The sequence below is a fragment of the Fringilla coelebs genome, assembly GCF_963513975.1.
Source record: "Fringilla coelebs genome assembly, chromosome: 1".
Taxonomy (NCBI): Eukaryota; Metazoa; Chordata; class Aves; order Passeriformes; family Fringillidae; genus Fringilla; species Fringilla coelebs.
In genome coordinates, this window is record NC_140028.1 from 148,132,220 (window position 1) to 148,159,123 (window position 26,904).

At 38.7% G+C, this 26,904-nt stretch overlaps 1 protein-coding gene across 2 annotated transcripts; it reads left to right on the forward strand.

Annotated features, from left to right (window-relative positions):
- The first annotated feature begins 967 nt into the window (after window positions 1-967).
- Window positions 968-26,904, forward strand: WDR48 (WD repeat domain 48). 2 transcript variants are annotated; one of them, XM_084205643.1, is made up of 20 exons: window positions 995-1,048; window positions 2,372-2,433; window positions 9,222-9,362; window positions 9,686-9,764; window positions 10,045-10,127; window positions 10,243-10,372; window positions 12,156-12,244; window positions 13,106-13,207; window positions 13,537-13,761; window positions 15,094-15,168; window positions 15,465-15,567; window positions 15,868-15,965; window positions 17,558-17,665; window positions 18,022-18,118; window positions 18,624-18,719; window positions 20,762-20,867; window positions 22,265-22,352; window positions 22,911-22,987; window positions 23,725-23,917; window positions 24,919-26,904. In XM_084205643.1, the coding sequence occupies exons 4-20, from the start codon at window positions 9,707-9,709 to the stop codon at window positions 25,012-25,014; spliced, it is 1,824 nt and encodes a 607-aa protein (XP_084061769.1). In that variant the 5' UTR covers window positions 995-1,048; window positions 2,372-2,433; window positions 9,222-9,362; window positions 9,686-9,706; the 3' UTR covers window positions 25,015-26,904. The 2 variants fall into 2 exon arrangements, with proteins under 2 accessions (XP_084061770.1, XP_084061769.1); XM_084205644.1 differs by lacking the exon at window positions 2,372-2,433 and having other exon boundaries at window positions 968-1,048.

Sequence of the window (26,904 nt, forward strand, 5' to 3'; positions counted from 1 at the left end):
AATGCATATTTTATGATTGGCTTTTTGCAAATATTAAAATGAATATTATATGTGTTGTGTTAGAAAGTGATGCTGTATTAATTCTCTTAAGTAGTGTGTTAGATATAGTTTTAGGTTGTAACAAAATGTTAAAATATAAACTATGCTATGTAGGATACTTTTTTTCTAAAGAAAGGACTCACACTGAGATAGCGGCCACAGGACACCCAAATCTTTCAGAGAAAGAGAATTTATTGTTCCATTATCAGAAGAAATGAACTTCTTCCTGCCTTACTCAGCTCTGAAGATGTTGGTTAGGATTAAGAGGAAGTTGACACTGACCACACAGAATCCTGTGTTGGAATAGAATTTATGCATCATGCATGAGGTGTATGAATATGGAACAGGTTATTGTTTTTAAGGGTTGATCCTCTGTTAACGTGAGTCCTTTTTCAGGCTTATGCTGCCCAGAAAAAGGTACCTGGACTGTCCCTAACTCTTTGTTTCTGTTGTCTCATATTGTCCTAATCCAAATTGTCCAAATTATTGTTACTCTAATTATATTGCTGTTTTTATAAGCATTTTATTACTATTAAACTTTTAAAATTTTAAAAAACAAGTAATTGGCGTTTTTCACAATTACCAACAGCTGAAACTGCTGATTTAGTTTATTCAAGTGGGCCCTTCTTATTTCAACAAAGGCCTTCCGCCACCACTCGAGACGAAGCAAAGGAGAACGAACACACCTCAGCAGCACCAGGAGGCGAACAGGGACGAAGCCAGAGCAGCAGGACGGGCAAGGAGACAAACCTGACCCGCCCTGGGGCCGGGCTGAGGCGGCGCCTCATGAGGCGGCAACATGGCGGGCACGGCGTGAGGGCGGGAACGACGGACACGCCCCCATTGGCCGCGCCCCCGTGACCACGCCCACTCCTGCCGCTTGCCTATAAAAGCCTCGCGCGGGCCGGGTGAGGGGCCGGCACTTCCGGTCGGACATGACGCCACAGTGTCAACATGCAAGATGGCGGCGCATCACCGGCAGAACACGGCGGGGCGGCGGAAAGTGCAGGTGAGGGCGCGGCGGGGCCGGCGCGGCTCAAAGGGAGTTCGGAGCCTCGCGGGCCACGCCAGCGGCCGCAGGGTGTCAGCCGTTGGGGGTTTCTCTGGCAGCGCAGTCGCCTCATCTCCCACAGCCGCGCTGCGGTGATGGGAGGCAGAGCCGCACGCCCCCGGGGTCTCTCCCCCGCCCCCGCCGGCCGAGGGGGCGAGCGGCAGCCTGAGGCAGCGCGGGGGGTGAGCAGCCGCTCGCTGCCGAACGGGGCCGGGTTCTGCAGCTCGCAGGAGGCAGAGCTGAAGCAGCTCCGATCAAAAGCAGCGGAGCACGGGGGGCGATAAGCTGAGAGCCAGAGAACGGTGCCCCCAGACCTGCTTTGGTGGAGCGGGAATTGCCAGCAGCGACAGAGCTGCAGGTTCCTGTCTCGGCTGTGTCCAGTGCCAGAGGAGGTTTAGGTTAGAAATTGGGACGCAGTTATTTACTGTGAGCATGGTGAGATACTGAAATAGTTTTCCTAGTGAAGCTGTGGATGCTTCATGCCTGGAATTTTTCAAGGCCGGGTTGGACGGGACTCTGAGCAACCTGGCCTAAAGAAAGCCCCCCTGCCCAGGGCAGGGGGTTGGAACTGGGTGATCTTTGAGGTCCCTTCCAAGCCAAACCATTCCATGCTTCTGTGATCTGCTTTACATCATATTTCTGCTTAGTTTCTGTAAAACACTCTGTCTGTTTGCACATGTGAAGAAGGAGCAGGGTTTTTTCTTCTCAAGTTTTAGAAGTATTCCTTGCCAGCTCCAGGCAGCATGTGTTGAAGGAAACCCATGGCACAGGCAGTCAGGTGGGTCTAGACTTTCTCAACACATTTGAGGAAGAATTGAACCCTGTGGTTTGGTCTCACATGTAGCTACAAGTGGTTTGTTGTAGCCTTGGTGGAGATGGGAATTAACAAAATGTGTATATACAAAGTCAAGACTTTAACTGTTAAAGTCATTAAAATGGATTTATTTTAAGGTTCTCAGTGCTTTTCTTCTTGTTTGTGATGCTGCCTGCCCTTTAGATGTTTTTACAGCTTTCACTATGGGAAAGATTTAATGCTTTATCAATGTGCAAAGCTGCCTAGTGGCAAGTGCCAGTTTCAGCTCTACCTATCCAGTGTGATCAAATGAAATATTGATTAGGCTTGAAATAGCATTAGGAGCTTTCAAAACAGAGGTGGGTTTGGTTTTTGACATATCATTTATCACACAGAGGAAATGGGCATCTTTTAGAGTGTTTAGTGTTTTCTGTGGTTAAGGGAAGCACTCTTCCAATTCTATATAAAGAATTCCCTTGTCTTGACAGAAGAAAAACTGGATATGCTTTAAAATATAAAGAATTCCTGTGCTGTGAACAAGTTTTTGCAGGTAACACCCCTAAGGAGGGGAAATTTATTATAGCTTGATATTTGTTTGATGCACTCCTAATTGTGAAGTAGTATTTCCTTGACAGCAGCATGCATCAAAGTGCTCACTGTTTCCTTTTGTCACTACTATTTTTTGTTCTCCAAGCATTGCTTGGCTTAAAAGTTTGTTTTTATAGGTGGTTTTGTGCTGTTTTATGATGTTTTTTCTGTTCTCATTGTGCTGTGTGGTATTTTTTCACCTCATATACTAATGACACTTGGTGTACGTGACACTGATCTGTGTTTCAGCAGTGCACTGTGAGTTTACATCCAGGTTGGTTGTGTTTCCCAGAGAAGTTTCCCAGCCCTAGAAGTGTTCAAGACCAGCTTGGACAGGGTTGGAGAAACCTGGCATAGTGGAAGGTGTCCCTGCTCATTGCAGGGGCTGGAAAGAGAGCATCTATAAGGTCCCTTCCAACCCAAACCATTCCATGATAAACATTTATAAAGCTTAACTAGAAGCTGTTTTTTTTTTTTTTCTTGACTCTTATTATTTTACCTGCTTCATTAGTGACAGGACTTTGTTCAAGTAAAGGAGTTTTAAATGGCTGTTTTATCCATCAGCTACAAATGGAAAAATAAAACCACTCGTTATTTAATTCCCAATGGCTGAACATTTCGGGTGCTTCTACAGAGAGTTTTTGAGAGAGAGACAGAGTTGGGAGAAATTTGTTCCAAATCTATGAGGATGGAAGGAAGAGGCTTTTACAAAAGACACCTCTCAGGCATGAAGGAACTTGATTCTTCACATGGCAGGAAGGTTGGTTGAAGTTTATGGAAATCAGAACTATTATTAGCTTGGATGCACCTGTTCTGCTGGTAAGCAAAGCCATCCAAAATAGTCAGTTTAGGGTACTTCTGTATATAATTTTAGTTTCTCATGGTTTAATCAGAGTGGATGTTTTAGGCCTCATAATAAATTCCATGAATAGAAAAAGCAGTTAAACTCTTTAAATGGAAGTCAGGCATTTGAAGTGTCCAGTGACAGGTGTTTGTAGAGCTTAGCCCTTTCTAAAGGCTGCAGGAGTGAGGTTGAGTGATTTGGGAAGGCAGTGAGGATGCAGGGGTGTGTCAGACCCTGATTTGGGAAGGCAGTGAGGATGCAGGAGTTTGTCAGACCCTGATTTGGGAAGGCAGTGAGGATGCAGAGGTGTGTCAGACCCTGATTTGGGAAGGAGGGAGGATGCAGGGGTGTGTCAGATGCTGCTCTTGGCTGTGTGCTGCAGCTTTCAGATGTTGTCCTGGCAGTCAAGTCAAGGTGAAGCTTTCCCAGCAGGTGCATTGAAGGAGCTGCCCTGCAGGGATTTCATTGTAACTGCTCTCCCAAACGTGCTCCCTACCCAGAGTAAATTTACCCCCAAACTCAAAACAACACATGAGTATTTTGCCATATAAGGATCAGCATCCTTATAATATGATTGCATGAATTTTAAGCACTTTTTAGCTTTAAGTCTTGTACAGAATGAGAAAATCTCATTCTCCATCCCTGGGAGTGTCCAAGGCCAGGCTGGATGGGGGTTTGAGCAACTTGGTCTAGTGGAAGGTGTCCCTGCCTGTGGCAGTGGTTGGAATGAGGTGATCTTTAAGGTCCCTTCCAACCCAAACCATTGTGATCTTTTTGAACTGAATTTTGTCATATTTGTCCACTAATACTGCAGCTTACTAGATGTGATATCTGTTATTTTTATATATAATAAATGTGAAAATTATAATTACAAATATACTTATTTCATGTATAATGCTTAAGCAAACAAACAGCCAGTATGTTGACTCCATTTTAAAAAGATAATGAGCTTCTTCATGCCTTTCATTATGTTTATTCTGGAGCCTAGATAAGAATTCAAATAGTGTCCTTAATTAAAAGCCATGTTTTTGGGATACATATGCTACACCAAGATAGTAAAGCAATGTTGATTTTTTTTTCTCTTGGTCCTTCACTGCTGCTTATCTCATTCTTGATGCAATTCAGCTATCCTAGAGCCCTCCCATGATTTTGAGAAATACCTTTTTTTTTTTTTTTTAATTGCTCACTTAGAAACAAGGAATGAGTGTCCTCAGAGCTTAGCTGGTTACTATTTCCTCCATGTGGTTTTACCCATCTGTGAAGATAAGGTCTGTTATAATGCATGTAATGTAACAAGGGTAACATGATCCCACATCAGCTGATACAAGTGTTTCCTGCACGGAGACATGTAAGTTCTGCAAGAAATTCATTTGGCTTTCTGTGCCAAAATGTATCTGTGGGCAGTAGCTTTATGTCTGGAGCTCTTAGGTAGTCATTAAAATGATTACTCTTGATCCATTTAGGCTCCTGAATCCCATAAACTCTTTATAATGAGTGGATGTTTGTGCACTGCTGCTGTGGAAGATTCTTACTCATTCTGGGAGCTTATAAAAGCTGCAGCAGTGTAGATGGCAAAGCTTTGGATGTTAGTAAAATATTTCACATGCCACAAGCCCTGCTCCTCTCAGCCAGTGTGGCAGTAAAGCCTTGCTGATCTATATCCCAGTTTTTATGTCTGTGGTTTGCTCTGTGCTCTGCTGGAAAGGTCACAGCAGGGATGTGCCTGCTCCAAGGAGCAAATGCCACTGAGGTCTCAGAGCCCACACCTCTGAGGGTCCCCACTCCCCTTTCCAGGCAGAACCCAGTGCTTTATCTTCAGTGATAAAATCTGTGTGCTTCAGGAGCAGAGGTGAATTTTATCACAGCAGTTTCTCCTCAACCAGAACTTTACTGCGTTTATATTGTTTAGATATGTTTGTGTACACACAGGCTTGAAAATATCCTTTGTTTTTGTATTTGTTTTGTATACTTACTAAATCTTCTAATATTTAAGTCTATGCTAAGTGTCACTCAAAAACCCAACCAAACAAAAAAGCACTTTCTTACCTTTTTTACCCCCAAATAAGAACATAGTGGAGAACCGCATGTGGGTTTTCAGCAATCTTCCTCTGTTCTTATTAGTGAATGTTTTGGTTTTGTGGACTTCACTGCATGTCCACCACTCTTACACAAGTTTCAGCTCTTTTAGTCAACTTGCTGTTGCTTTTATTGATACATTTTAAGTTGCCCATGCACTTCAACAGCCTTTCAATAGATTTTGTGAAACCCTTAATTTTTCCCTCTATATTAATATGGAATTAATGCATTTAAGTATAAGCCTGGATGCTTCTGGTGTGATGCTCCCTTTCCAAAGGATTCCATGTGGTGTGCAACAAATGTCTCGTGGGGTTGGTTTTATTTCAGCCACATGTGCTGTGTGTCTTGTTCTAGTTTTGTTAATATACAAGATGTTTATTTCAGCCCTAATGCCTGGTTACAAGGAGTGGACCAGTCAATATTTTTTTTTGGACAAGCAAATAAATTTATTAAGTATTTTCAGTGTAAACAGCTGACAGTTACTTGGATATCATTATCATCTCCAAAATGAGTTGGAGAGTCCATTTTTTGCTGTAGTCCTTTTCAGCTCATACTGTTTTCAGGACAGATGGTTTGCCTTGTCCATAGCCAGCTGCTCAAATTGCAGTGTTCATTTGAAATGTTGGTGTTGTGTCCCATCAAGTTGCTGACCACAGAATAATTTGCTCTCATTTTGATTTTTTTTTTGTCCTTGTAGTATTAGAAATTTTAAAAAATTAAGGAGTGCATGTTTAATTTGGATTAGAATTACTTTTATGATTGAAAAATGTCTGTCATGGTTTCTCCCTATGACATGGAGGAAATTATCATTACCTAATAAAATAGGGATTTCTTCTTACTGTTAGTCCTTCAATTTTTAAGACAGTTTGTCAGGACAAGTATACTATTCCTTCTGTGGACAGTAAATAACACTTTGTAAAATTCTGAGGAGACAAAAATAACTGTGAATTCTGTGCGCAGTAGCAGTCACTGATGGGAGATTTTGTATTAAGCTCTTTTTGTTGTTTTGCCATATTTTTTTACATCAAAGATCTCCTGTATTTACACCAAGAAGAGGACACATTATTTATATATTTATATTTATATAATTAATCTTGTTGAATTCAGTTGTTACAGAAGAGTTATTTTCTCAAGTTTGTCACAGGGAGAAAGAAAGACAATGTTGGGTTTCCTGCTCAATTTCTGCTGAGATCCATTTCAAATCTACCAGGGAACAATAGCACTGAAACAATATAACCCCTCTGTTTATCCCAGTTCTCTTGGAAAGTATTGTTTTTATTTTAAAAGATGTTTGACTGAATTAATATGTAGAAGTCATTGAAGGCAATAGAGGGCAAATTAACTTTTTACTATTTCAGTACTGTTGATAATGAGAAATGGTTGTCAGTCTCTTCTGATCATGTCTCTTTGTGAGGGAAAAACAGCATTTGGTTGAGCTGACTTTAATTTCATCAAGATTAATGTAGAAATATGACTCAAATTCCAAAGTCCTGTGAAAGATTTAATCATACATGAAAAGTACCTTATTTACTAAAGTAAGCCATCAGTTGGGGATGTTTTTGCGCTTTTAAATATTTATGGCTGTGTTTTTCTTGACTTCCTTTAAACTAAAAGGAATTCACATCATTATGTGCAAAAAGCATCAGCATTATCATGCTTAGGTGACTAACATAGTTTGACAATCTAACTTATGAGTGGAATGAAGAGCTCTTAAATTATACCTGAAAATGTAACAAATATGGGAGGTGACTCACCAAGGAGGAACAAATCCAAAAATTGAGCATTTCTCAAATATCCTGGTAGCATTTGGGAAAACAAGAGATGAAGTGCCCTGCTAATCTTGAGCCTGATACTGTCAGGAAAATATTGTTCTATCTAATAATAACATTCAATTTGATCTGCTGACCTCTAGGTTTGTGTCTTGCTGCTCACAGGTAGTATTTACTCAGTTTTTAACTGAGTGTTTTCATTGGTTTTATTCAAAGAGTTTGACAGCAATGTGAATTTGATGGGCATCTCTTTGCCTTGTGTTGGAATCATGTTAAACCTTGACTTTTGTACCCATAATCTGTGTGGGTCTTTCAGCAATAGAGCCATGATATGATTAAACCCAGGTAAGGAGTGGCACATAGATCTTGCTCCCTGCATCTCATAAAGAAATAATACCTCAAGTGCATGAAGTGCTTTAACAGAGCACTTCTGTGTGGTTGATGGTGTCCTCTTTCAGCAGCATCTCTGGAGCTGTGTGTGGGTGGAAACTTGAGCATGGATAGTGAGAATGCTATGGATGAGTCTGGAATGGGTGAGAGAAACTGAAAGTATTGGAAATGAGGACACACTCTAAAACTGGGAGGAGGAGCTGTGGTGCTAAAAGGGCTGAGAGTGGCTGACAGAAGGTTTTTAAGAGCATTGGGGATATAAATGATAATACACTTATGTATTTGTGTTGGGAATATACAATTATGTATTATATACATCACATTAATAAGTGTAGCGAAGGACTTGTGGAATTATAATGCAGGGTTGAGGCAGAAGGATTCAGGAGGCTCTTAATTTTGGTCCTTCAGTGTTGGTCTGTAGAGCTGCTGCAGGTGTTTCTCAACCAGAGAACAGCACTAGACATGTTTTCTGGAAGCATCAGTGCTCTGGCTGTGCTGCCTGAGGGTGGGATAATTTGATGGAGGCATTTCCCACATTCACCAAATGGACCTGTCAGCTCTCATGGTACAGAATCTGAACTGCTGTAAAATACTTCTGTGATAAGGACCACTGAACATCTTAATTTGTTGGATTTATTTTGTGTCACTGAGATCTGATCTGGAAAACATTTTCTTTATACTACTTTAACACAGTTACTGGAGTGAAAAATTGATTTCAGATCTCTAGCCCATGACTACTCCTTGTAAGCATTTTCAAAACACTGGTGCTTGTGTATCCAGAGGATTCCTGTTTTGAGCAGATTTGATTACACCAAGCATGAAATTTTACCTTGTTCTGATTATATTTTATAGAATCTGGCAGGATGCATAACTAGCATCTTCCCCTCCTTTTCCCTCCGTGTGAGGGCTTTCCTCAGAGTAGTGTGTAAACCCAGGGATCAGGAAAGTGAGTGAAGTGGGTCTGAAGAAACTGCAGTGTCTTAGAATTGTATTTGCTGAACACTAAAAATGGAGACTGCTGTGACCTTTCAGGGTCTCCTGAAATTTCCTTTTAGTTTTTCTGAACAAATCCCTCTAATAACCTTTACACACAGTACTGTCAAACACAGAAGGAAAGAAACTAATGGCATAATTTATCTGAAAGAGCACTAAGTTTGAATTTCTTATTATATTGGCAAGTAGGTAGTTCTTAAAAAGTGGTTTAAAATTAGTAGTGACACCTATTGAATTTGTATCTGCAGTCTTTCAGTGCTTTGTAAGCCATGGGGACCATATCCTCTCCTTTGTGAGGCTGGGAAATACTGACATTGCAGCTATGGAGACTGTGGAACCCACTTAGGAAGTGACGCACAGACCCTGTGCTGTGTAAGATCACCTGGAATATGCATACACAGCAGGGAATTGAACTGAGGATTCTCTGGGTCTAACTGAGCTTAAGTTGCAATGATTAAAATAATCTACTGGGCTCCAGGTGAATCTTCTCTGACTCTTCCCCATTTTGGAAGCAAGTGACTTTGGTGGTGCTGGTAGCTCTCAAACTGACAGACAATGCTTGTAAAACTCTTCGTATTTTATACTCAAGAACCTTACAAAGATGAAATTAGATGTTCAGATTTTATGGCCATGTCAATATCTTAATACCATAATTGGATTTGTGCAAATGTGTTTTAGGTTTCCTATGTGATTAGAGATGAGGTGGAGAAGTACAACCGGAATGGGGTAAATGCGCTTCAGCTGGACCCAGCATTAAACAGACTCTTCACGGCAGGGCGGGACTCCATCATCAGGATATGGAGTGTCAATCAGCACAAGGTCAGTCAGAACAGCCTTCCTGGCTCTAAACCTACTTTTTTCCAAGTTATCCTGCTGGTAAGCGGCCTACAGGGCTGTACCTGATGCTGTTTTTTAACAGCTGCCAGTTATTGTGATCACAGAATCCATTTGATGTTGCTCATACTGTGGTATCTTACATAACTGTGCAGTTCTCACAAAAAGGGTTCTGGGAGAGTGATTTCAAACAACTCTCCACTAGGAAACTTTGGATCCATATGCAGGTTGAAGAAAGTACCACAACAGGATGTGATAGTCACAGTCTTCTCCATGGGTGATGAGCTCATTTTTTTCTTAATTTGCAGCAAGACCCTTACATAGCATCTATGGAACATCACACAGATTGGGTAAATGACATTGTGCTCTGCTGCAATGGCAAAACATGTAAGTACTTAAAATTTTCAGAACTGCACTGTTCAGAAATTGTATAGAAGTAAATTATCTGCTGCTTTAATTATTTTGCATCTTTTCTTAGCATGTAAAATTAATTTGTGATGTATATTTTAATTTTGGTAAATAGTGTGAGCAGCTGTTTTAATGAAAATTGAACTGTTATATATATTATTGTTTTAATCTCTTTTGAAAAACAAATTAGAGTAGTACAAATATGCTCTAAAGTAATATATAAGCCATTAAAATTTAGTCTTTATTCTTTCCAATTTAGTGATATCTGCTTCTTCAGATACTACTGTTAAAGTGTGGAATGCACATAAGGGATTTTGCATGTCAACACTAAGGACGCATAAGGTGAAAAACATTATCTGTAAATACTGTGTGTGATCAGTGCCATTCTTACAATTATTAAAATGTAGACTTCAAAAGGATAACATTGATTCATATTCCTACATTTATTTTATTGTAGGACTATGTGAAAGCCTTAGCATATGCAAAAGATAAGGAGCTGGTAGCATCTGCTGGGCTGGACAGACAGATATTCCTCTGGGATGTAAATACTCTCACAGCACTGACTGCCTCAAATAATACTGTCACAAGTAGGTATCTGGGGAGGGAGGCAAATGCAATGCTTTTTATTGAGTACCATAATCTGAGGTCAGTTTAAAACTATGGATGCCTTTTTCTGTCTGTACATAAAAAATGGGCAAGAAATTTGGAGGGGGGTTTGTATGCATTCAGTCCATTTGTTGTGTTACGTAATAGCTGGAAATCTAGAGCAGCCAACAGTCATGGAATTTAGAATAGAGGACAAGTCTCTTTGAACTGTTTCTCTTGAACTGTGACATGCTGGTTTCTCTGAAACTTGATAGAACATTAGTTTGAGAAGATTTTTAACCTCTCAACCAGGCTTTTATAGAAATGTTCTGTTAGCTTGTTTGTTCCTACATTTTCGGTGTTTTGTGATTTGGGGTTAGTTTTTTGTTTGTATAGATGCTGACAAAACAGGAAGTACAGCTCCTAAAGCAGGACTAGATACATTTGTCAAATCTGTCAGAAGAATAGTTACTAGATAAGCTAGGCTAAAAAGCACACAAGAGTAACACAAAGAGCTGATTACATATAAGGATAACAGACTGGTGAGATCTGACTGGAGATTGAAAGGCAAGGAGAAACTGTAGGTTCTAGTAGAACCTGATTAGTTCTACTCTACTAATCAGGGTTAATTCTCAATGTCACCCTCATCTTTTAGGAAGTCACCTGTCCTGCTTCTCTCTCCCAGAAAGGCATTACAGAATATAAAATATATGTAGAACATAGGGTTATGGAATGTCCTGAATTGTAAGGGACGCTCAAGGATCATGGAGTCCAGTTCCTGGCTGTACATGGGAGCATCCCAAAAATGTAACCCTGTGCCTGAGACTTGTCCAAATGCTCCCGGGGTTCAGGCAGCCTTGGGGCTATGACAATGCCCTGGGGAGCCTGTGCAGTGTCCCACCACCCTCTGGGGGAAGAACCTCTTCATGATTTCCAGCCTAAAGCCCCCGACACAGGTTTCTCCACTGTGACAAAATGGTTACAAATCCCATGTTGGAAACTTAGCTCCATCATAGAAATAAATCACTGTGTGAAGTTTCACATTTTTACTGGCCATGCAGTCTGTTGCTATTCTCAGCTTTCTTGGCATATTGATGGTATGGATTTGAGTCTTGTTGAAATGCCTAATTGTGCTCTGTAAATAGATGATTTTCATTTGCTGTGTCTGTGCTTTTCTGAGTTGAGGGACTGGTACTTTAATCTCCAAAAGAGGGTTAGGCTGGTTGGTATAGAATTCCTCAGCTCTGATGGTAGGTGTGATTCTAAGGAGCTGCCATATGGTTTTCATAAGTGCAGAGGTAGCATCCCTGCTGAAATAACACATTTCAGTGCTGCAGTGTAACTTCTCTGCATTTCTGCTGAATTAGAAGAGCCTTTAATACAAAATGTAGAATTTTACTGTTACTTGGCTTGGGAAAAAAACCTCTGCACTTAAATCCAAATGGTGTGTTGCAAGATGACAAAGAAGTGTCATATTCCAATGACATAGTTGAGCAAGAGTGGCTTGATGGTCCTGGCACAGAACTGTGGTGCCAAAAGGTCACCAAAATTGTAATGACCATAAATTTGAGGGGTTACTTCATTTTTATGCAGCAGTAGATTAAGAATTGGAATGGGGTTTTCCCAGCACTATGCTGACTATATCTTTTTTAAAGCAACTCTATATATGGGGCAGAGTGGCACTATTTTCACGAGTCAAGGAGTATTAAAATACCAGGTTTGAGTGAATAAGTATATGTTTCAAATAACATTAAAATTGAAAATGTGAATTTTATTTTGAAATAGCTTCTTCCCTGAGTGGGAACAAAGACTCAATCTACAGCCTTGCAATGAATCAAATGGGAACAGTTATTGTATCAGGGTCCACTGAAAAGGTAAGCAACATTTGGTGGGGTTCATTTCACTTGAGTTCAATTTCAGTATAAAGAGACAATTTTATTCATTTTCCATGTCATGTCTGTAGCAGCTTTTGTTTTCAATAGTGAGGGCAGACATTTCTCTTAAGTGGGAGTGCCAGTGTAGGATACAAATCCTGCCTCAGTCTGAAGATGTGATGTATCCATAGAGCTTTAATACATCGGGGAGACAATAAGATCATCTTGTGTAACCCTCTTTGTCAGGGATCATTACATTTCCCCACAAGAGCTCTGATTTTGAGGACACATGACTAAGATGATTATCAAAACTGAAGCAGTTGCTGCAGGTAGGAGAGAAGGTACCAGCAATTTGCAAGATCCCTGCAGGAGGTGGGAAATGAAGTGAGCTAATGAAGCTCAAGTGTTCCCAAGAGACAACCCTTGCTCTTTGTTAAGGGAGGTAAAACAGGCTTAAGTCTGAGTTGTTTTGTTTTTTTTTTTACCTGATCTAACCTTGAGAAAATTTTATTTCCAAGACAGTGTAAAACAGAAGATAGTGTACACCAGTGAAGCATCTGAGAGAATTCTCAGAAGCACAGTTTATGCCCACATCACACTGTCCTGTTTACAGTTACTTCCATTCTTTAATTTCTTTATCACAGAAGGAGCCAGAACAAATTAAATTTAAATCAGGAGAAGATCACATCTGATTATTAGAGCTGCATGAGATATAGTTATGTCTGTCTTGTTTGCAGTGGTGGATGTCCACAGGTTTGGAATAAGGGTTGATTCATTTGGAAAAGGCTTAATTTCTGCAGAGGTAGCACATTGGTGGGAAGAATGGTGTTAATGTAATTTATTCAATGTCTGTTTCCATAGGTTCTAAGGGTGTGGGATCCAAGGACGTGTGCAAAGCTAATGAAACTCAAAGGGCACACAGACAATGTCAAAGCTTTGTTGTTGAACAGAGATGGCACCCAGGTATGTGCTTTAACCTGAGTCAAAGGCATTTTACAGAGAGTAGAAATGTCATTAGTCCATTTCAATGTAACTATTTAATGTCCTAGATTACAGACATTGAGTGGTTTAGGGGGGAGGCTGATGGATGAAAGTTGTTTTAATTACACATTCATCTAGGTGTGCAGTGGGTTTACATAAAATACTGGAAATCCTGACTAGAGCTGGTACCTGTTTAGCACCATTTTAGAGGAAAAATTTAACTATATGAATGATCAAATCTTTTTATGAGGAAAAAATATTTTGAAGTCCTTAACTAGCTGTTTGATTGAAGTGTGCTGGTTGTTGCTCAGTGTCTTTCAGGCAGCTCTGACGGGACGATCCGCCTGTGGTCCCTTGGGCAGCAGAGGTGCATAGCCACATACCGAGTCCATGATGAGGGTGTTTGGGCTCTGCAGGTCAATGAAGCCTTCACTCATGTTTATTCAGGAGGAAGAGACAGGAAGATTTATTGTACAGATCTAAGAAATCCTGATATCAGGGTGCTGATCTGTGAAGAAAAGGCACCAGTTCTTAAGGTAATTGAGTTTAATTCAGAGAATCGTAGAATGTCTGAGGTTAGGAGTGATGGCTGAAGATCAACTGCTCCAGTTCTCTGCCCTGCCCAAGAGCACTGGATGGGTTTTCAACCAGTTTTCAACCAATCTCCAAGAATGGAGAATTCACAACTTGTGCCAGTGTTCTGTCACTCCCACAGTATAAAAGGATAATTGCATGTTTTCTCATCTTTATACTTCATGAGGTATAAATTGATTTAAGAATTCACATTGGCTAAAAAGTGTTTACTATACCACATCTTCAGCAGATTGGCTCTGTCTCCTAAATTGCATCTGAAGTTTAATTACCTAAAGATGATGGATGCCTGGCAGCTACTGAAAATGTGCAAAATTGAATATTCCTGAAATTGAGTATGCTTCACACATGAGAAGTTGGGTTTATCAGGCTCTAGTACAGTTTTAAGAAACTGAGCTGGCATTGCCAAGGTTTTATACAAAAGTGTATTTTTCTTAGCAGCAGCATATGTGCACAGGACTCTTTTAGAATCTGTTACATACTCATGGCAACCAGGAGTAAAGTTGTTCGTGGGGTTTTTTTTGAACACCTAAACATAATATTTGCATGCACAAATCTGAATCTTTCAAAGAGGCTGGGTTTTAAATTTTTTTACAGTCTCTAACTTTAGAACATAACTTTGGAACCTGCAGGTGTATAAGGAGTGTGCAATTGAAACATATGCTAATAGACATGAGCAGCCTGACTTTCCTTGGGAGTGAACTCTAGCTTAGAGCTGAGATAAAATCCTGGATATGTTAATTTAGTTCTGGAAAAGTCAGAATGGGAGATTTCAGTTCAAAATGGAAAATGAAAGTGCTGGTCAGCAGTACAAAGGTCAGAAGGGGCCTCTAATCTTGGCTACAGTCATCTGAGAAATGTAGTGTCCGAGTCAAATGTAAAATTCTGCCTTTTCTTTAGTATAGAACTTCTTGCATTCTTATTTTAACCATATGAAGTGTCTGAACACAAAGTAATTGAGAAAATACTGTGCTTGTGGAACTGTCCATTAGGCAAGATTGCATCATGCTGGAAGTAACTCTACTGTGTTTATACAGATTGCAACTATTATTGCCCAAGTCTAGAATTCATTTGTTGAATATTTGTAATAATTCCTCTGGATTTTCAAAAGTTTCATCCTAGCTACTTTTCATTTAAACTTTGTATTTCTGCAGTAAACTGAAAGTAATGCTGTTTCTGAGATACTTTCAATTATAGGAGTGTGTCTGTACAAGACAATACTAATTATCAAAGGGAAACTAAGTCAAGCATGACTGGAAATTTGTTTTATTATTTAGATGGAACTGGATAGATCAGCTGATCCTCCTCCAGCACTTTGGGTAGCAACAACTAAATCCTCTGTGAATAAATGGGTAAGTGATGCATTTTACAGTCTGTGAATGCAATGGAGTCATGGGATATGGATGTACTGTGATGTGTAAGTTTTCTTTACAATAAATCATAAAATACTAACATTGAAATTGTTCAAAAGGTATGAAGCTTTGAATTTCTTTCTTTGCTCTGTGTTTATGATGCTTTTAGAAATAAATTATATTTCTTGGAACTGGATAGTTAACATCTAAATAGCAGCATGAACTGGCAGTTGTTACTCACAGATAAAAACAGTTTATACATAATTATGAATGTGTCATTTTCTTTCTTTCTTTAGACTTTGAAGGGAATCCATAATTTTAGAGCATCAGGAGATTATGATAATGATTGTACCAATCCCATACCCCCCCTGTGTACACAGCCTGACCAAGTTATAAAAGGTAAACAGCTGTTTTGCAGAGGTCCTTGTAAAATCTGTTATCTTTAGCACAAGTGATAGAGCTTTAAGATGGACTCAGTTTTTGAAAAACTTGATACTATGATTTCAACCAGAACAATATGGTTATTGTCTATCCACTGTTGGTTACAGTTAAAATCATGTTTAAATCTTGGTGGTATCCAAGGTTTACACAAAAAATTGAAAGCAAAGAACAGCATATGTAATGTCATGCAATTTAATTTAATGTCATATTAGAAAAAAATAATGACAGTAGTAACCTTAATTCTTGTTTGTTTGCCAGGGGGTGCTAGTATTATTCAGTGCCACATTCTTAATGACAAGAGGCACATATTAACCAAAGACACAAATAATAACGTGGCATACTGGGATGTCTTGAAGGTAAGGATGTAATTTCAGATTTTCTACTGTTGGATGATTCATTTTGTGCCACTTTGTTATATATGCATTTTTAGTGTTTGAGATTTCTGTTGTAGAAAGTAAATCATCTTTGTCTCAGGATTTCATGCAAGGTTTGCCTTTTGAAAAGGGAGGGGGCATTTCTGAGCTTTTTTGTAGCTTTTCTGATGTGAGGCTGTTACCTGCATTCACCTGAGTTCAATCAAATATTGACATCTGCATTCTCCTGAAGTTCAGACCCTTGAATTTTTTTTCCAGGAAATAGTAATGTCTGTTTTGATGGGGTTTTGTTTCAAAGAGGGCTTGTGTTTGCTGGTAAGTCAGGAAGGCAGGGAAATTACCAGAAGGAAGCCTGGCTCCTGCCTGGTGTTGCCTGGGGAGTCTTGGTGTGACATTTCTTGATGTTGCTTTACCCAGTGATTGCTCAGAGGAGAGGGGAAAGAGTGCAGGGAGGAAGGACTCAAATCCCACATCAGTGAGATGGTCAGCAATTTCTTCTCTGGCAAAAGCCTGTTTAAATTCTAAATATTTTCTTCTTGAGCTTTGCAGTGCAGCAGCCAAGATCAGTAATGAGGTAGAGCATGCTCAGCCAACTTACTGAGTTGTTCACTGAAGCAAAAAAGAAATTAAGTTGGAGGATATAGATTTATGCTAAAAATTATGTAGATTCTTTTTGGAAAAGTTTTCTTTATTTCAGTATGTATTTAAGTGTGCAGTCTTAGATCTCAGGACCAAAACCAAATGCTAATGTTAATTTTTACTTTCATTCAGGTTTTTTTTTTTCTTAGTAAGGCTGTGAAAAGTGTCACTTGACATATGTTTAAACACATATTCACTGTAGAGGTGAGATGATTTGCCAGGTCAGAGTGTTGCTCCTGCACTCAAAACCTGAGCCGTTATTGAGGATGCTGAAAGAAGAGAGGGAGATTTTCCTGCCTGAAGCTGCACCCTTCAGTCTGCTTCCTGTAACTTTTCCTGGATGTTGAGGGAATGAATTGTAAGGTTGTTGCAGTCCTTGGTGTTTGCCTAAAGCAAGTATTTCAGAATGACTCTGCAAGTGAATTATAATAATTTGGATTTCAATGGAATTACTTAAAGGACTTTTAAAGTAAAAGTATGAAAAAACCAGAAATAAAGCATCTGCACAGAAATTCACTCACTGCTGTTTCCATTGCAGTAGTTGAGCTGAATTTGTTGATTGATGTGTTGTAAATACTGGTGTTTGATGGAATACTGAAATATGGCACTGATGGGGAGAACAATGACAGGGGCTATTAGAAGACAGCAGTCTACTCAGTGTAGGGAAAATGTTTTCTAGTAATCTGAAGTAATATTTCCTGACCTCTCTACTGGCTTGATTTCACTACCTCAGAGATTAATAAGTGAAGAAAAAAAATTACACTATAACTTTCAAGTTTGACTTTGAAAAAAAGATTTAACCTTTAACTTGGGTGATTTTGGACTGCTCTGGGAGAGGTCATAAGTCACAATCATTCCAAGTGTGTGTGAAAATCAAGGAAAAGTCTTGAGGTGTTGCTATGACTCAGTACTTGCACATTTCCTTTGGTGAACAGGCATGTAAAGTTGAAGACCTTGGGAAAGTAGATTTTGAAGAAGAAATTAAGAAGAGATTTAAAATGGTTTATGTGCCAAACTGGTTCTCAGTGGACTTGAAAACTGGGGTGAGATACAGCTCCTACATCTGTTGTTTTATTGTCATATTTCACTTTTTTTCATATATTATTTGTTCAAAAAGGTTTTAGTTTGTTAACTTTAGAAGAACATTCATTGCTTGTCTGATGGATTAAATTTATTTTCAAGTAAAACAAAGTTTTACTTCTTAATTGGAATAACAGATTTGTTTTAATGAATTTGTGGCATAGTCCACCAATTCTAATTATGAATTAATACAGTTTGGTAAGCAAAGTGTGCTGTGACGCTTTCAGAAATTCTTTGGTTTGTAGGTGCAAAGTTAAAAATTTATAGACTTAGCTAATCCCAAAGAACTATTACATTCCTCGTGGTCTTTTGCCAACAGATGTTGACAATTACTTTGGATGAAAGTGACTGCTTTGCAGCCTGGGTTTCAGCAAAGGATGCTGGATTTAGCAGTCCTGATGGTTCTGATCCAAAATGTAAGTTTTACCTAATATTAGTGGTTTATTTTTACAAAGAAATCAGAATAAATTCTGGTATATGTGTTTTGAAGTATTCCAGTGCTACCTGTGTCAGTAACTAGTTGGATTTTGAGGCTTACTTTCTTAATACTAAATTCTGTAGCATATTCTCCAAAGAAAGTATTTCCTTTTTTTTCTGAAACAGTCATGTTCAGGGTTTACATTTAATTTTGTTTTAAACTTTTAAGATGCAAAAGGAAAAAAGGAATTATAACCTAATGTAGAGAATGTTAAACACATGAGTGATCCAACAGCAGGGATTCTAAACTCAGCTTTTCCTGAAAGATTGTAACATGCAGATCTCAGATTGTGACAAGCAGATATCTGTGCCCATAAATAGTTTGCTTTGGGAACAGACCTGCTCAAACTCATGGGGAATTTTCAGCTGTGGATCAAATGGACCATGTTATATTGCCCATGTTTTTTTGTGTGATTGAAGTTCTGCCTCACTGTGTGTTGACAGTAAACCTTGGAGGGCTTCTGCTACAAGCACTTCTGGAGTATTGGCCTAGAACACATATCAATCCAATGGATGAAGAAGAAAATGAGATAAACCATGGTTTGTATTTCATATTTTCCTTTTTTGTTACTTGTCTATGCATTGTTTGTTTATATGTTTCTTTACCAGATACATTTGTTGTCTTACACCTATCTCTTTGTGCATTGTGAACTTCATGTTTTTTAGCACTTCTAAATTAGCTTTACACAAGAAAGTGTGTTGTACTTCTGAAAGTATCAACAAAAATCTTAGGTCTCTCTATAAAAAAAGTAGGTGAATAAATGATTCTGAAGTTACAGAAACATGATGAAAAATATTGATGAAAAATAATTACTGACAAACTGAGGCTTGACTTGCAAAAGAAATGCTAGATAATGACAGTAAATAACAATAATTCAGTTATCCAACATTAGCAAGTATTCTCTTGACATAATTCAAGTTTTCTTCTAGGTATTGTAAACAAAATAAAAGCTTGATTGGAAAAAATTTATTCAGCATAATAGTACATGAAGTAGCTCTATAGAAAACTCCTTAAAGTGGTGTTTAAGGCAATAATGCCAAGTCTAATCTGGCCTTAGATGAAAGCCATGTGAAATGTAAGGTAGAGGCTGAATTTGGCAAAATAAGAGACTCTGTAACTCCTGATTTGGAACTCAATTCAATGCAGGTCAGATTTAACTGAAGTCTCATTTTTGATGATTAAGAAATTACTTTCTATAGGTAGATGATGCAGTTAAGAAAACTGCACATTCAGCATATCTCTGCTTTGTGACAAGACTGTGCCAAGAATTAGTTGCTTTCTTCTTTCAAAACTGGCGTCCAAGGAGGTTTAGAGCTCTTGGCAGACTCTTCTGGATCCAGCTGCTGATTCTCAGACTGTTGTGTATTGGCAGTTTGCAGCTTAGAGCCAGACAAGGTTTGAGAAGTGTGACTCACAGGCTTCTGTGGTGTTGGATTATTGATGCTACACTGCTTATTCCTGTGTAGAGCTGTGGATTAGTGAAATATTTGGAGTACTCACAACAGAATATTTTCATTGGCCTTCCAAAAGAAAAAAAATTAGGAGACTGTCACTGAGCAGTGACTTGAGAAGGTGAAGTGTACCTGTTGGACACTGGCATTTATGTAGAGATACAAATTTAAATAAATACAAATTATGTGTAGTGTTGTTCCTCTCAATTGTTCAGAGAAGTGTTATGAATAAATCTTTCAAGCTATAGGATTTTTCTCTTGCTGTAACTTCAGTATCATGTTTACCCCTTCCAATACAGATTTTCTTTTTTTCTTTCTTTGCTTGTTACAATTTCTGACCTTTCTTTGCCTACATATGTTTCTGGTAAGAAAGATGAGGAATCATTCATCTCATCAGTCTGTGCTATTTAATTTTTTTAATGTTGCTTGAACATCTCTTCAAATACAGTAATGAGATGCTACAATGTAATGGAGATGATTTTTCCCAAGTGCCAGTCAGGCATCTAAATTCTTCTACATTGTTTCAAGATACCTACTGATTAGAAGCTGCACTGTTCAAGAGGTGTATAAATAATGCTGATTTTTCTTTAATCTTGTCCTATCCACCTGATATGGAGTCAGGTTTTTCAGTCTTTGAAGAACCATACTGCTGTAATTAGCTATAATAAATTGAATTTATAACACAGGAGGTTCAAGGCACTGTGAGTCTGAGCTTTCCTTGTACAGTGTTTTTACATCTGGTAAATCCAGGTAGAAGAGCAGTGCAAACAACCCTTCAGAGTTCTGTGCTGTCACTCTAGAGGGAAAAACAGTCTTGTCTTAGCAGAGTCTCTTTAGTTGATTCCTAATTTTACTATTGTTCAGTTTGACAAAAGAAATGGGGTTTTGACTCCTGGGCTTTCCTTTTTTTACAGGCTTTTGGAATAGGCCTGCCACAAACCTGTATTGATCTTGTTACTCTCTAGTGTTTTTTTAATATACTTGTTGTATCTTGGAAATGAGGATTTTCTTGGTTTTCATGAGGCTTATGATCTTATTAATTTACAAAATGTGTCTGCTGTAAGTGGAATGTGTGCCCATTTTTAAGGCCTAGTGCAGTCTCACTGCTGTTTTGTGTTTTTTTCCAACAGTGAATGGGGAGCAGGAGAACAGAGTCCAGAAGGGAAATGGATACTTCCAAGTGCCGCCACATACACCAGTTATTTTTGGTGAGGCTGGAGGACGCACTTTGTTCAGGTATAAAAACTTAAAAGTTCAGTGGCTGAGCAATCCCTTTCTTAGTGCAAGCAGGAATGTTATCAGCAATGTTCTTTGGCTCTGTTCTGTACATTTAAGACATGCCCTTTACAGCCAAAGTAAGCAACTGTTGATGATGATTTGGCATTGTCCAGCTGAGCATGTGAGTTTGAGCATCAGCAAGGTGTGGGGTTTTAAAGCAGTAATAGTTGTGTACAGTCCTTAGCTGTGTGTGATATTTTTGGGTGCCCTCTTTCTGCAAACTGATAAATTAAACTGTTTTAGAATGAAATTATGCTACTTTAGATTCTTATGTGTTGTGCTGATCTCTGAGGATGAATTATTCAGGAGCTGCTACTCACTGGAGAATTGGCTTCTGCTCCCAAAACTAGTTGATAAATCTAGTAGAAGGTGCTAATCTCTGGCAGGCAGGAACACAGGTTCTGTATTGCAATGTGTGCACTGGTTACCCTTCTATTTCTTCTTGTTCTACCTTGAAAAACCCAACTGTGATATGTGATACATCAGAGACAGTTTAATATTGCTGCAAAACAGGTGCTGAGCTTGCAAACACTGTGACTTGTTTGATATTTACTGACATAGTGGATTTTAAATTTAAGGGGTGAGGCACATTTGATTTGTTGGTTTTGTTTCCCAGGCTGAGCAGGCCCCAAAATGATGTAACTTCTGCTCAGTGAAACAGGGAAACCATTTTCAGCTTGGAAAACTGACTTTTTTTCCTAGAGTATCAATGTATTTGTTTTACCTGAGGCTTAATATTTGCCTGCATTCGGTTCTGGTGGATCTTCCCTCTTATGTAGCTGCTCCTACTCCTCAAGACAGCACTGGAAAGACCCCCTTGGAGGGAGCAAGCCATATTTATGGGACCTAAAAGGTGGCTTGCAGGACTCTGACAAAATACCTCATTGGAATTTATAAAATGAAATGTGGTTGTTTTTTTTTTTTTGCATCACTACATGTGCACATTTCCTAAAATTGGTTTTATTCTTTCCTTCAAGTGAGGGCTTAGCACATGCTTTACATGCAAAGCTCATTTTTTCTCAAGAGGAGAGAATTGCTTTATGCCAGGTGCCTCTCCCCTTCTCCTGACAGTTTTGTGCTTCAACACACAAACATAACACAATCCAGAGCAGAGTGCTTTTATATATTTTCTGTGTCAAAGCTGTAGTCTCCTGAGATCCTGCTCTGTTTCTGGGATCTGTCTTCCTACAGCTCCTTCTGCTCTTTACAGAAAATAATCTCTTCCCCACTAAGTTCATGATCCTAACAGAGTTCAGGCTCTCTGCCCATTAAAAGGGCAGAACCTCTCCTGAAAGCTTTTTAATACCAATGGCAATAATTGTTGTTACAATAAAGGTTTTTTCTTTGTGTCTCAGGTTGCTATGTCGGGATTCCGGTGGTGAAACTGAATCCATGCTTCTTAATGAAACAGTGCCACAATGGGTAATTGACATCACTGTGGATGTAAGTATTGGGTGTACAAGTTTGGCTTCTTTTAGTTTTTTTTAATGTGTACTACAGTTAACTTTGCAGTATCTGAAATGACTTCTAAATTTTTGCTTTGTTTGTATTTAAAATAAGTGGTCTCAAGGTCTGTAATCAAGACCCTTTGAGATGTATCATTTTTTGATGTCTGGTTAAAGTATTTCTTGCTCAATTTCTTTTGACAGACTGTCTTAGATAAAGAACTCCTCAAGTCCTATGCATAATTGGTATCCTTTCCTAGTGAGGAACTCAGGAATAGAGAATACACTTCATATTGCTGCTGTCTTTTAATACTAATTGCCTTTGAAATAAATGATAATTTATATTCAAAAGCTAGATGATCTATGCATAATCTAAACTGAAGTGTCTCAGGAGTATGAGTAATTTAGAAGTTAGCTGTGGTAGGGATGTTGATTAGGAATCTCTCGTGAGTTTTGATAATTAGGAGCTGAATATACTTCACATAGCAGCTGCTGCAAATAGGAGCTGATAATGGTTCATCCTAAATTAACACTTCTGAAACTTGTTTTCTTCTAGAAAAATATGCCCAAGTTCAATAAGATTCCCTTCTACCTCCAACCTCATTCATCATCAGGGGCAAAAACTCTAAAAAAGTAAGTAATGCAAGTATGACTATCAACATTGAATATCCAAATTGCAGAAAAAAACTACAAGCTCAAGGAAAAAAAAAACAAACAGCAAAAAAACCACCAAACCAATTCACTGATTTTTTTCCCAGAGAATTGTTTTGTGCTTTATGGATTTGTAGAAGTTCTTAGTCATTTAGCAGCATTGCTCTAAAGCACTAAGTCATATCAGAATATTTAAAAACTGTAGATTTGAGTTCAACAGGCAGTTGTACAAGTTTATGCTAAGAAATGTCTAAGAACTACCTACTGGAATGGGACTTTGTCTTTTGTGGTATTTAATCAGAAAACAGATGAATTTATAGATTGTTACTCTGTTCAGAACCACAGCTTTGTTTCCTGTTGCCAACAGAGATGAATAATTGCTTTTTGAAAGGAAAAGGGACAAGTGGGGAATGCAAACTAGCTTGCCAGTCACATGAGCTGTAATTGGGAGCTGGGTTGGTTAGGAATGAGTGTAGATTTTTATCTGGTCTTTTGAATATCTCAGCTACTTCTGAGTTTTTTGCTGTGTGACTCTTTGGCTAAGCTGCTGTTATGATCATGGCATTCTGGATGATCCTGATAATTTACTACTAGACAATATAAAGATGATCTCTGTGTGTAGTTTCATAGTTTGCTACAGCTAAGGAAGGTGGTGTGAAGATAAGAAATACAGTTTGTTTCTCAAGTTTTTTCCTGACAAAGTTCTCTAACTCCTGTAGAGACCGGCTGTCAGCCAGTGACATGCTTCAGGTGAGAAAGGTCATGGAACATGTGTATGAGAAAATCATCAACTTGGACAATGAGTCTCAGACAACAAGCTCCTCCAACAATGAGAAAGCAGGAGAACAAGAAAAGGAGGAGGACATTGCTGTGCTAGCAGAGGAGAAGATTGAACTTCTGTGCCAGGACCAGGTAAGTTCCCTGTGATCAAAACCAGGCTCTAGGAGTGAATTGATTGTGAATTTTTGAGTTCTGAGCTTCAGGTATGCTATAGATTATCTGTTACCTTAAAAACTAAATAAATGTTTTGATGCTAAGTTAGTGCTGACACAAGTTTCTGACAGTTGCAGATAAGCAGATGAAGGAATTTTTGTAATAAACCTGTTTAATTTGGTCTGGCATGGGGCCCTACAGGGTTACATACTCGTAGTCAACAAATGGGCTTAATACAGTTCCATCGAGTTGTATTTTGAACATTTCTTGAATGTTTTGAGTTCTGCTTTTTTGGAAGTTTTCAAAATTGGTCCAAAACCATAAATTGCCTAATAAGTGTAATGGAGATTAGGCACTGATGACGTGGTTGTAATCTTAAATTACAGGTTACTCTACTGAAATCTTTCAGTAATGCATCAGGCTCAGTTGCTAATTGAAAAATCTGAGCTTTTGCATGTTTTGGTATTTTCTGGGGTCCCCTGTGGCAGGAAGGAATGATGAATCTGACTCCATGTTCTTAGAAGGCTAAATTATTATTTTATGATATAATACTATATTAAAGAATGCTATGCTGAAACTATACTACAGAATAGAGAAAGGATACAGACAGAAGGCTTAACAAGATACTAATGAAAAACCTGTGACTCTCTCCAGAGTCCCAACACAGCTGGCTGTGATTGGTCATTAGGTCAAAACAATTCACATGAAACCAGTCAATGACCAGTTGTTAAACAATGTCCAAACCACATTGCAAAGCAGCAAAACACAGGAGAAGCAGATCAGATAATTGTTTTTCTTTTTCTCTGAGGCTTCTCAGCTTCCCAGGAGAAGAAATCCTGGTGAAGGGATTTTTCAGAAAATATGATGGTGACAGCAGGGCTCATCTTGGTATCAGTTTTCAGTTTGGTTTGCTTTGGGTTTTTTTCATTTCTGCCAGCCTAGCAGACTTGTGGAGTAAAAGCTGCCCTTTTGCTGTGCAGGTTTTGGACCCCAACATGGACCTTCGAACTGTCAAGCACTTCATCTGGAAGAGTGGTGGGGACCTGACGCTTCACTACCGCCAGAAATCGACGTGAGGGCAGCGTGGACCCAGAGCAGTCATTTCTGACTTGACCTTGCTGTGCTGGTTCCAAGAGTAGTTCTAGAGCAGCCCTGAACCCCTAAGGTAGATGAGACTTCTAATGCCTCAGTTTGGATGGGAAGTAAACATTTAATTGAAGTGACTAATAGACCTGTAATATAGAGGAAAAAAAAATCTATATGACTTAAACTAAAGTCTGTCCTAGTCTCAGTCAATGAGATGGGAGGTCCCTGAGTGGTTTGTGTTGTGTGAGGTGTACAGAGAGTGGATGATAACCCAGTGCAGACTTTTGCTTCCTCCTTTTTTGCTTTTGGTTTTTTTCCAGAACATAATTCCCCTCATCTGCTCGTGCTCGGTATCAAACTGGTTTGGCCGTATTAGTCACTGTTCACAATGTAATTAAGAACTGCACACAAGGTATTTTTAGTACATTCCATTCATAAAGTTCCAGCAATGATTTCTCACAGGTTCCTTAAGCATTTCTACCACTAAAAGAAATTTGGAAAAGAAAACACCAGAAAATAGGTATTACATACTTGAATGAATGGGCCCATTTAATTGCAAACCAAGGGTTAACATGAGAATTGTTTTAATTGCTTTAGAAAGCTGTTGACATGCAAGATAAGAACACTAGAAAAATATCAGAGCAATGTGAGTCCAGTGATGCTGTGCATCATAATAGAGTGAACGTGCTTTGCAGCAACTTAGAGATTTTTTTTTTTCTAAATATATATAACTTCTTCCTGCACTGTGTCCTAGGTGTTCTAAAGACACACAAGTCTAATTTTTGGTAACTGTGCTCTAAAAGTATGTGACATTTTGTTAAAACTTCAAACCATTCTGATTATAACTTCATATGTTTAATGTTAAACTTTAAAAACTTCTCAGCAGATTTCATATTCATGAGATAAAAATAATGATTCTTCTTTTCCGAGGTTTTATATGCAATTGTTCTTTTGTTAGAGATTTATGCAGATCTTGTTTTCACTGCTATTTCTAAAAATCTGTGACTGTCATAGGCTCATGGTAATCTTTTATAGAAATTTAACTTATTGGGGGGAGGGAGGGTAAGGGCCTTTCAGCTTTTTGTGAGGAAAATGTGGGGATATCCCAGAAAACCATTTGTAGCCAGATTTGAGCAAATTACAAATCCTCGTAGAGAAATGGTTTAAAAATTACTCTTGTCTGAAGCAGAAGCACAAGTGCCTTCAAGGGGCAGTATATTATTGGAGTTTCTTCAGGAGACACATGCTCTAGCCCTTCCTGTATCTTGTGATCAAGATTTAGGTTGAGGCCTAAGGAAAGTCCCAATAAATTATATTACTGGGATTGTATTGGTCAGACAAAAAGTAAAGTATTTTTCATCATGTTTTATTTGAAAAAATAGTCAAAATATAGTCAAAATAGTCATTCCCTTCTGCACTTTAAACCCAGCAAAACAAGTTCATTGCTTAGACAAAACCATGGTTCAGAATTAAGCTAGCATGTCTTACCCCATCTTTTGAGAATCAGGTTCAGTTTTCTATCCCCATTTCTGTGTATGCTTAGTTTGACACAATTGTGCTTTAACTGCACATTTTTAGTGCTGTTTGTGAATTAAATGGTTAAACAGAACTGTAACTTTTATTGGTAATCTGTCCTGACTTGTATTTATTACTAGCAAGGGTCTTTGTCTGTTCCAATAGGCACTGTTTGGGTTATGTTTTGTTTCCTGGTTGTCTTCCTGTCCTATTGTATACATTGGAGTTGCTCACAGTAATTTTTTGTTTGAAATCAGCCCAAGGTTGTAACTTTCCTTCTGTTTTTTTCTTTCTAACCATCCCAAAACTCAGTAACAGGAAAGATTAATGGAAGAGTCTGCAATGCCAGAAGGGTAAATGATGTT